Below are 12,165 nucleotides of genomic sequence, written 5' to 3' on the forward strand. Positions count from 1 at the left end.
ATCCGTGCGGGATTCTTTATGTTTTTTGACTTTTTAATGGTTTACAAATGTCAATTTGATTGTTTGTATGTCCAAAGTTTTATTAAAATAAAGCAAAAGATTGCAAATATATACATAATACATGAATTGTATGTATTTTTATAATATAACTAGCTGACACCAGCCGCGACTTCGTCCGCGTGTTATTCGTCTGTCGGTGTTATTTCCATATTTGTCATATATATTTAAAAAAAAAAAAGATCTTTAAGTTCTGTTATTTTTTTTATCACCTACACTCATTTTTTGATAAATTTAATCAATGTTTTGTACATTGAACACGGTTGCATGATTTCTACTGTTTTATTATGTATATAAATAGAAAGCGGATTTAAATTTATCATTAAACACAATAACTTTTTTCACTCTCATGCGATTTCAATGAAACAAAAAGCGTAAACTTTGCTCCAAGCTGAGATTAATCTACCTGTGAAAACCGCAAGAAAGTCCGTTCCATAGTTTCTGAAGTTAGCATGTACGTGAGACAGATGGACAACATTAAAAAAAAATGCATTTTTGTGTTCAGTTACTTTATTTTCACCCACACTCGTATTTTATAAATATATTCAATGTACTTACTTCTACTACTTTATGTAGTACAAGATTTCTACAGCTTTATTATATACATACATGTTTATCATAGGCACCAAGCTTTTAATGTTAACGTAAAAATTAAGTAAATCCCTTAAAATCATAAATGACAGCTGTTCGCATATGGAACTCAATTACATTTTTAGATATAATCACAGAAATGAAATTCCTTTCGCACATTGGAAGTTAAAAACTCATTAATTTTCAAAGTAAAAATGTAACAATGTGATGACGTCATAATCATAACCATGGTCTTTCAGAATCCTAGTCCGGGCAATAAGCTACACTGTGCACGGATTGATTCCGGCTTCCTGCGTGTTTGCTGATCGCTACAATCGTGAAGAAGTTGTACGATCCCTCGGCAAAGAAGTCAACATCAACCCCCCACTCATGTTGGGACAGTTGCCTGATACACCAGAGGAACTGCTCAAATTAGACCAAGTAAGTTATAGTTTATTACACAGATAGTTGTTTTACTTATTTGTATAATAATACTATCATTATTACATTTTCTTGATTTTTTTCATATTCTATAATTAACAATTTATTAACTATAAATTAAAGTTTCTTAATGACTCGTTTTATTACAAATAATTATAATTCCAAATAAAAGTCTTATTTTGAATTTAAAATGAACCCTAACGAGCTTTTTTCCATTTGAAAAACAGATTCTCCTGTTATTTTATTTCTGCGCAAATAAATATTCCACGCCTTATACTCTATTAGCGAGAGACTTTTTATATCAAATATGTAAACAAAAAGACGATAAAATCATTAAAAGCAAAAATAAAAGCAGGCAGTTCACCGGGGAAGGGCTAATCTCATTTTGCATGGAAACGAAGAACATAAAAGCAGTGATGGATAAATACGCTTCATAAATATAACATTGACTATTTCACTCAAATAACTCGGTGATTAAGGTTGCGAGACAGTATGGTTCTCAGGCTATATGATTTTAGTTTAAACCTACTTAAAAGAAGTGTTTTTTTATTTTTTCTATTTAGTTGTTTTTGGTTTTACTTAAAGCGATACATTTCCATTTTAATATGATAAAATTGCATAGTTATACAAACATACATAATTGCATAGTTATACAAATATACATTGTATAGCAATCAACACAGGGAGCAACGCAACACTACTAAAAAAGTAATTTAGCGACAAATGCTTTTCGCTGCGATTGTTTTTTCAATTCCCAATTACGAAATAAACGATACTGAAGCTCACGCCGTGAAACATTAATGAGAACCGTTAGAAGGAGGACACCAATCCCCTCCGCCCTTGAGAGTAACAAACCCTCCTAGCTCCCCGAGCTTGCAACTAATCACGGTAATGAACTAATGACAAGTTTCATGCAAAACTACTATAGAGACATGTATAAACTTTACCTTTTAGCATGAATAAAGGTTCTTCAGACTAACAGATTTAACAGTATAACTATATTGAGAGGCGAATATAAAGTTAGGCTTAATAAATACGATAGTTTAGAATAATAGTGATAAACAAAATCGTCGTGTGAGATCGTTTACACAAGAAACTAAATTACGAGTTAATATATTGAAAACAAATAATAACAAAAATAAAGAAATCAATTAAATTGTTCTTTATAGCAGTGTGTTTTGAAAAAAGTACTAAAATCATTTAACGGTTGCAAACAATAGTAACTGTACCTATATACACCCGGTATACATTATACAATTATTTATGTATCACGAAGAGTTCTAAAATTCCCGACCGTTACTTCTTCCAATAAACATAATACGATTTTCCGAAAATGTTACTGCCGGCTTAAAAGTACTAATTTTAAAATAATTACGTTACAAGCTAAAACTTTCCTAAGTGACATGCAACATAAGATTAAATTTTCAACGGCAACGTGGTAAGGCTAAGTTTGTTCGATCCAGTGAACTGCCAATTTTCATTAGGTGCCGTCAGAGGTTAAGTTGGAACTTTGTTGAGAGCGAATTCTGCTGTCCGTCCTTAGCATTTCGAATTCAGTAAAACGTCAGGTCTTATGAATATAACAGGCAGATCCATATGCGATATGTATTACGTAGAAATGAAGTTTTAATGCTCATTGTCTTTAACGTTCAGATAAGTTCCAATATTGTATTGAAATTAAAAATCCGTTATTCATATTTTGTCATAGTTAATATAATATCGGTATGAAAATAACAACAATATTTATTATATATACAATGTTACATTGTCAACCGTCTTATACATATTTAATACATTATGAGCTAATTTATTTGTCTTTTGGAATGAGCTCACCAACCTCTATTCATTATAGACTTTAGTTTGTATATTTTCTATGGTTTTTTTTTTTATTTATTAACGTATTTTTTATGGGAACATAATCTTAATTTTAAAATCAATAATTAATATACACGTTTTATTTGGATATGGAAGCTTGTAATATTTTGTTAGTTGTAAGTACAGTACAGTACAGTAACAGCCTGTTAATGTCCCACTGCTGGGCTAAGGCCTCCTCTCCCTTTTGAGGAGAAGGTTTGGAGCTTATTCCACCACGCTGCTCCAATGCGGGTTGGTGGAATACACATGTGGCAGAATTTCAGTGAAATTAGACACATGCAGGTTTCCTCACGATGTTTTCCTTCACCGTCAAGCACGAGATGAATTATAATCACAAATTAAGCACATGAAAATTCAGTGGTGCTTGCCCGGGTTTGAACCCACGATCATCGGTTAAGATTCACGCGTTCTTACCACTAGGCCATCTCGGCTTTAGTTGTAAGTATATGGCGTTATTTCCTTCATATTCTTTTACAACATAGGTAACGATAAATACTTTTACCTAGACCTAAATACTACCTACTACATTACGTCCTTCAATATGCAATCACAATCCAAGCGATTGAGAGAATTGGAACAAATTGATACATTATATGTAATTATGCCTGCAATCCACTACGTACATAAAATAGTAACGTAAGAAATTAATCACAGGCTCACAGACCATTAACAATCGTACTTCTTAAAGAATACACCTCTAAAGTAATGAACTGCAAATATCCAATTCCATTAGCGCTCCACGTGGTGGCAGAGGCGAATACTAATACCCATCATTGGGTCTTCCCGACTATTTTCATCTAACATACTTGTCCTGATTAAATTCTATAAATAATTTTAATTAAGATTAACTATTTTTAAACGATTTCAAATTAATAAGGAGCTTATGGTAAAGTATCCACACTTATATAAAAGGCTGCTGAAAAAAAACTTGGTGACCCCACTAGATTGTTACTGCCAGCTTGCCATCATCAACTCTTTTTAAAAAGAAATGCTTCATAATGTGCATAACAGTGTTTATTAACATAACAATAAGTCAAGGTTTATAAGAACTAAACTTAAAAAATTGTTAATAGATTAGAATTTTTTATTGTGTGAATATTTTGGTTAAAAGAATGTATTGAATGAATAATTCTTTTGTAAACTGGTTTTTCATACATATGGTTTCTTAATTAATATTTTCTTTCACATATTTTAGTATTCATTCATTTAAAAAAATACTTTATTAACCATAAATAAGTTAATTAATTTTATTAAATATATTTGCTTATCTATACTTTTTCATTATATTAGGTTTTGCCTATAATAAGCGAAATGTATTTGATGACATCTGAAAAAAAAACAATATTTCATGCAAACAATGATTATTAATATTAATAATAATAATTTCGATACATTTTTTTTTATTTAAATTTACCGATTACCCGAAAATAACTAAACACAAATCAATATATCATTAAATCAAATGTCAAAATGTATGAGGGAATTTGATTGTAGAAAATGTATTAGATTTTAACTTATTTATTTCCGGACTGGTCCTAATATATACTTTCGCAGAGTGGCGAACTTTCAGCACGAAGAGACGAAGGAGTCTCAATTCGTTGTAATGTTTTATTTGTTTGTTGTTTTATTTTATTTATTCGCCCTGACATGTCTAGTGCTGAGAGACATTATAAGTTGATTTAAATTTGAGTATTTAGCATTGGGACTTTTAGAAAACGTTTCTCTTAGTTCGAGTTTTTTGTTTGATATGAAAATTGCTTCTGTTATTAAAGGGAAAATTAAAATTATGTAATATTCTAGTTATATTGATACGTTGTCTATTACTGCCAAAAGCATTCTCAGTTGTATTATTGATTTGATAGATTAAACAACAGACGAAACAAAAAAACATATTTTCTTTTCAATACATTTAAAACTCGTTTAAGTAACGAAATTGTGGACCAAATGGGTAAAATAACAAAGCACACATAACGTGTTCATGAGAAGCTAGTAATACTTTTATGCCTACTTTATTAGGTAGGAGGGCCGTAAAATGTATTCTCATCAGATAAAGACTGTCCTTGTTTGCAACCTACATACAATATGCTCATAAGGGCTATGACCTTAATAAATAAGTCGCTAAATAGCTACTCATTCATCTACTTACACTTTATCGACAAACGTTTGTACATAGACGTTTTACAGTTGCCAAAATCTAATAAATTATAATCAATTAAATTGCGAGAACTCATAATTTCTATTCAAATGTAATTTATATCAATGATTTAAATGAAAATATCATTCGCACCCTTAATTTATTAATAATAAATTAATTTATTATGTATTTTTGTATATTTTTGGACTCGGTGAGACTAGTTGGTTCGTACATTGTATTAAAAAACAGCTAAAATAAAGATGTAATAGAAAGAGCATAGAAAAGAAAACAATTATTTATTTACCATTACAATTTATATACAAGCACAAATTAATTTAATTGTATATGTGTTGTATGTTATTTTTTAAACAAAAACGTAAAAGACTTTATAATATATATGTAATAATTTAAAAATATATGAACTAAATTTAAATTCAAATTAATGAAATTATTATTAATTACATTTTTTGTAATTCGATTTTATTTATTGATAATAAACATCCTAAGTATATTTAAAGAAATAATTTATGTTAAGGAGTTTTCAAAATATATGAATTATTGAAATTCAGTTATATATATTGCCATGTCGAGACAATTGAGTTAACATAAATACGCAACGGAGGCTGGAAATCGCGGCATTAGGTTGACTTTACCATTAATTACTCAGGTGCTTTAGCATTCGCAATGAATTCGAGCAGTTTCTTAAAGTGATTTACGCTAATGAAACTGGATTTCTGTAATGGTTTTTGTGGGCAATTACCATAAAAATAAATAACAACTAGGTACATTTTACAAATTGCTTGATTTTGATGAATAATAAATTGATTCTTTAATAAATTAAGTAAAGAATAATGCAGGAAGAATACACTTGTGATAGAATTTTATCCTACACATGCCTTCAGGAAACCATCCTCACGATTTTTCCTTCAGCGCTGAGTACGACATGAATTATAAACACAACTTAAGCACCTGAATAATCAGTAGTGCTCGCCCGGGTTTGAAGTGACAATTCACGATCAAGATTCACTTTTAATAGCCACTGGGTCCTCTCTGCTCACCACAGTATTTTTTTATATAGAATAGGAAGGCGGACGAGCATATGGGCCACCTGAAGTGGTCACCAACGCCCATAGTCATTGGCATTGTAAGAAATGCCATCGCTTACATCACCAATGCGCCACCAACCTTGGGTACTAAGATGTTATGTCCCTTGTGCCTGTAATTACACTGGCTCACTCACCCTTCAAACCGGAACACAACAATACCAAGTACTTTTACGTTATCTGCTTTTAAAACAAATTCAGTTCTTTTTTTAGGTAGCCAGTTATTGGAGAATCCTCCTATAATTTTTATTTTATAAGATTAATTTCAAACTTTAGACTCGCTATTATTTGTATTAAAAAATAAATTAATTAAATGCCCGTTTTTAAGGAATTACCATTATTCCTACTTACCCCTCGAATTAAGCGTATAGCTTGTGTTAGGTGTGAGGACAACTATAGCCCAAGGGACCAGGATGGAACCTGCGATTTTTACATCGCTCGGCCCGTAAACCATTGCACTATTGGTGCTTAAACAGATTGGATTTCAAATTATAAAATAACTGAATATAACATTTAATTTTAGAAACTGTTTTTATTTTTATAAAAATAAAATTTTAATAAAATAGAATCAAATATGTAAACAATATTTATTAAGTTTCTATTATCTTCTAAAAATAATTTATTACAGTATCTGTATATGTAGAGTTAAAGGATAAAAGTTTAAACTGAATAATGGCATAAGATTAAGACATGGAAAAGCAAAATCTTGCATAATATAATGTCCACAATTGAAATCATAAATAAAGCACTAAATAAGACATACTATATTTATTTAAAACAAACATTCCTTATAGAACTGTCAAGAGAAATCATTAAACCTTTTGTTATTAGTATAATGAGAGAGCTCCCCTGAGCCAATACTGGTACGCAACCGATATTCTTAATCAAACGAAATACCAGAATAGATTACCTCTGAGACGCATAATTTAGTTATATTACGTATTAACTTACGACTTTTACAGAATTTATGATAATCAATATTATTACGCTATACACTTAGTATATCTTTCATTTACTTAACATTGATAAAATTCGTATAAACTTTTTAATTAGTCACAGTTGTCTCGTTATTTATTATTTACTATACTGTGTAATGTGATAAAATATTTTTGATTATTTTGACGAAACCATTGTAAGATTGTAAGCACGATGAAGATAGTCTTATAACACTAATTTTCCGACTCCAATGAGTCAATACTTTTTTCCTAGGGCAAATCGTTTCTACGTGTAGTTAAAGTCCCTCAGATATTTTTATAGATTATATAAATATTAAGAATACATTCATAAATAAAACATATTACTCAATATATAGATGATAAAAAAACGTGGAGCTAATATTATTTGTTTTTCACGCATGACTTGTTTAATTTTATTTAATTAATAAATTAAACAACTGTTAACATTTAGTGATTTCGACATAAATCATAACCGTATTCGTTAAACCTTTTATAAATCTATTCAACACTTTTAAAATATTTTCTTACATATACGAACTACAGCAACTAAGACGGCTTTTCAAAAATAACTAGAGTGATGTACGATGACAGCTCCCAGACCAAAATAAATATGTAAAAATATCTCTTTCGAGCAAACACCCAACTCGCATTTGGCATTGACAACAAGTTCGCTGAAGCTCCAAAATGATTATCTTATAAAAGTTGATTATGAAATATACAGCCTTAATAGCTCTATTATAAATAAAACAGTGAATTGAAACTTACAACTTAACTTATTTCTAACCCCTAGTTTGGTACCAAACTTTTAGAACCGGTGACGTAATATAATTTATCTTAGTTATTTTATGTGACTATTTCGTCTGACATTACAGTTACTATTAATATTTCATACATATTTTTTTATGAAATAATCAATAAATGCTAAAACTAATATATATTTTTTTATTATAGATAATTTTTAATTATTAAATTAGTTTTAATAGTAGATGTTTCTATTGTTATGTTTTTTTAATTACTTATAAAATATTCGATTATCGCTTAATTTATTTCGCTATTAATTGATACAATGTATTTATTTTTATTTTGACTATATCAAAGTATTACAAGCTTTTAGAATATAAAAATCTAGTACACGATTAGCCTTTGTAACAAAATATTGGAAGAAAAAGCACAAAAGTAGCCTTGCTTGTTTGTTATAGAAAATGCCCTGATATTTCAAGGTAAAAATAACAGTAACTCATAAAGGCTTTTATATGTTTAGGTATTCATCAAATCAGAGCTAAAAGTTGGGGTGATATATGTGAAAGAAAATCAATACACCGAGGAGGAAATTTTGGACAATAATGAGAACTCCCCATTTTTTGAGGAGTTCTTACAAGTTCTCGGCGAAAAAGTTCGTCTCAAAGGTATAAAACTAATTTAGTTCTTTGTTTGTTATTCTCGAAGTAATAATATAAGACAATAAATTTCTTCTGGTAAATACTTATAACAATTTTTACACTTACTACCTTCGGAAGAAGTAATATTTTGTAAATTATAAGCTTACGGCAATAAAAAAATACTTTCATTTATAAATCGTATGACCGTTTTCTATATTTGTTTTATATACATTTCAGGCTTCGATAAATACAAAGGTGGTCTAGATACAGTACATGACTTAACCGGATTATATTCTGTCTACACGAATTGGAGAGGTATTGAAATCATGTTCCACGTGTCAACTCTATTGCCATACGAAAAACATGACGCGCAGAAATTACAAAGGAAACGTCATATAGGCAACGATATTGTATGCGTGGTGTTTCTGGAAGCTGACAATACAGCCTTTTCGCCGGCGTGTATCAAAAGCCATTTCTTACACACATTTATACTGGGTAATTTTTTTATATGTAAATAATATGAATAGCTTAAAATCTGAAGAATCAAAAACTGAAATAATCTTTTTTAATAATAATTAAATTAATCTTAAGTTACTCATGTTCATTATTTCAAAAATAAATTAACAGAAAATATTTTTAAGTAATTTGACAAACAAAGGTGTAGTCAGTGTCTTTATGGTCGCGATATTACGAAATAAAGCAGTACTCATATAACTGAAATGGCTAAAAAGGCACTCTGTGATGCCGGGGATGTAATAAAGTGTTAAAATTAAAATTCCAGTGAGGGTGTCAGCCAAAATTAAAAGGCGGCCCACTAGATATGAAGTGTCGGTCGTCACCCGGGACGAGGTGGGCGCCTACAAGCCCTACTTGTGGGAACAGAGCGTGTTCGACAAAGGGCCGATGTTCAGGTTTGTACACGAGTGCTTTTAAGCTTCCTGTCTCATGTCTGAGCAATGAAACTAGTGTATATGAGTTCCTTTGTAACTAGTTTGTAAAAATATTAATTATTTTAAATTATTCTTATAGTAACACATTTCATTATGCGTAATGACATATTATGTATCTTTTAACTGTTTAAGAGCTCAAAAATATATAGTGTTCATCGTCATATTCAGCCCACATTAATCCACTGCTGGACATAGGCCTCCTCACAGGCGCGCCAGTTCTCCCGGTCCTGTGCTAGTCGCATCCATTGAGCGTCCGCCATCTTCCTAAAATCGTCTGACCATCGGGCGGGTGGTCTGCCTTTTTGCTTCTCTAGGCCACCACTCCGTGACGACTTTAGTCCACCTTCCGTCTTCTCGTTCACGCCAAGTGTCCAGCCCATCTCCACTTTAACCTCGTGATACGCTTCCCAATATCTTCGACTTTGGTCTTTCGTCGGTTTTCTGCGTTTGGTACACGATCAACGAGGGAGATGCCTAGCATAGCACGCTCCATCGCCCTATATATAGAGTGTTAGTAGCAATAAATAATAAACCAAAAGGGGTTTTTTATTAATCTTCGTATTTCGTACATATTATCTTCTTATAGACAACGGGAAACAAAAAGCAGACCAAATATTATAAATAAAGTTATCTGTATGTTTTATTTTTTATTTCAGAGAATGGCTACTAACTAAAATAGTCAACGGTGAGAGGGCATCATACTCAGCGCCTAAGTTTGCAAGAATGCAAGAACGCACGAGGAGCCAAATGCTAGAAGACATTGTTGCCAATTTACAAAATCACGCTGAAACTGGGCAAATACCAAAACCATATAGAAGAGGTACAGATGTGTTATTTATGTAGTTTTTTTCTAGATATAAACGATCAAAATGTCTATATCAAAAAGAGAAGATGCGTTGACATTTATTGACCTAAATTTAAATATAAAACTTTTTTGGCACAACGACAAACACAAAGTTCATTGGTCAATTTTTTTTAACATTAAATAATGTCGATGTGACTTTACCGTTTAAAATAAATATAGTAATGTGCTTCTACGAATCCATTTTAATGTTTATTTAAATTCAATTCTTTTTTAGGATCATGGCGGCCAATCGGTCATATGAGACCATCATCTCCTCTGCTAGATTCGGTCAGAGATCAATTCGAAGACTACGACCAATTAGCCAAAGATTTCACGCGAGTTTTCCTAAACAATGAACTAAACGCTGCACAAAACGCACAACTTTTCGACGTTGTGTTTCTAGTTGGACAATCGAAACAGAAAACTAAGTTTATTGGTGTAAGAGCTATATTAGGTGTAAGAAGCCGGTGTGTATCAAAATATCACTTAGCTTTAAAAACGTTACAACTGTACCATGCTATATATTTTTTATTTTTCCAATTTTCAGGGTATTCCAAGAAATGCTTTACGGTATACAAACTGGTTTCGGTTCTCCACAAGTGCCCGTGGCGGAATTGCTTGCGCGACCAGCACCCACTCTGCTGTCGCCAACACCCAACCGGCAAAAAAGCAGTAACTTTCTACAAGTGCCAGACATCGAGTCACCTAGGTATAATTATTAACAAATTATAAACAATTTTAAATGAAATTGTTAAATTTGGCATAAACAATTTTCAGTTCCCATCACCTAATATTTAATAAAATCCTCTGTAGTTAATATAAAAAGGGTGAATATATTCAATTGTTTAAATTTATATTCTTCCGTTTATTTTACGCAAATCAATTAATTTGTCAATAATAGTAAACTATGTTTTTCAGACCAAAAAGCGTGCCTAGTTCTCCAATGGTAAAAAGAGCTTTTTCTCGCCTGGGCACCATAACAGCAGGCTGGGGACGATCAATACGAAAACAACATTCACAACTTAATGCTGATGACAAAAAGAAATGGGCTAGTTCCCAAGATTGTTCCAGTAAGTGGATAAGTTTCTTTTAAGGAATATATTAAAATAGATTATTTTGTGCAATTGAAATCCTCCTGAGTTCGAAGAAAATAAATTTAATTGATGATAATTAACTAATTTTTACTTGCAACTGTATTTGGTTAATAATTAAAATTTCACAGATAAAGAAAGCAAAGACAAGGAGAAAGAAAAAAATGCCGCTCTGGCTGTGCCAAGGCTCTCGGTATGCGCTGATGCGCAAAAAGTCGACCGTGCCAAACTTGCTCAGACTGAGGTATAATGTTTGTGTAAAGTTAATAAATTTAATTAACGTTACATCTGTTATAGTATTGGGTAATAATATTTATATTAAATAAATATAATATAGAAAAAAAATAAAGGATATGAAAAATAGTTCTGCGTAAACGGACCTAATCAGAACATTTATTTTTTACAGTTCTCTATTATCGAATTTGATCCGGACACATTTAGAATACTCTTGGACTACTTGCACACGGGCAGTTGTCCACTGACCTGTGCCTCCATTCCCGGATTGATCTGTGCCGCTGAACATTACGATCTACCGGAGCTACTTCAAGCTTGCTTCCATCATGCCAAGCAATTTTTAAGAATAGAAGTGGTAAATATTCATATGATCATTACGGCTGTACCTTATTTTAAAGCTTATACATAAGTTAGAATATAAGAGCTTGTCTGCTACAAAATGTTTTCAAAGCATGTAATACTCTATCTATATCTTAGATAAACTAATTATCTGTTTTATTAACAATATCAGATAGTCATATAGCTTAACAT

General features: G+C 31.2%; 2 protein-coding genes across 2 annotated transcripts in view; both read left to right on the top strand.

The window, feature by feature from the left end:
- LOC126769419 (serine/threonine-protein phosphatase 4 regulatory subunit 2) overlaps positions 1 to 12,165 on the top strand; it is a 248,837-nt gene that overhangs the window by 194,431 nt on the left and 42,241 nt on the right. The gene's annotated exons all lie outside the window — the stretch shown is intronic.
- The window catches only part of LOC126769736 (uncharacterized), a 71,182-nt gene that overhangs the window by 57,532 nt on the left and 1,485 nt on the right, over positions 1 to 12,165 (top strand). Inside the window, exons 9-18 of the mRNA XM_050488653.1 lie at positions 888 to 1,068; positions 8,398 to 8,542; positions 8,753 to 9,010; positions 9,297 to 9,426; positions 10,122 to 10,285; positions 10,545 to 10,776; positions 10,857 to 11,018; positions 11,228 to 11,379; positions 11,532 to 11,644; positions 11,807 to 11,989. Of these exons, the coding sequence (XP_050344610.1) occupies positions 888 to 1,068; positions 8,398 to 8,542; positions 8,753 to 9,010; positions 9,297 to 9,426; positions 10,122 to 10,285; positions 10,545 to 10,776; positions 10,857 to 11,018; positions 11,228 to 11,379; positions 11,532 to 11,644; positions 11,807 to 11,989 (1,720 nt within the window). The remainder of the gene's footprint in view (positions 1 to 887; positions 1,069 to 8,397; positions 8,543 to 8,752; positions 9,011 to 9,296; positions 9,427 to 10,121; positions 10,286 to 10,544; positions 10,777 to 10,856; positions 11,019 to 11,227; positions 11,380 to 11,531; positions 11,645 to 11,806; positions 11,990 to 12,165) is intronic.

This window comes from Nymphalis io, chromosome 7 (assembly GCF_905147045.1).
Source record: "Nymphalis io chromosome 7, ilAglIoxx1.1, whole genome shotgun sequence".
Lineage (NCBI taxonomy): Eukaryota > Metazoa > Arthropoda > Insecta > Lepidoptera > Nymphalidae > Nymphalis > Nymphalis io.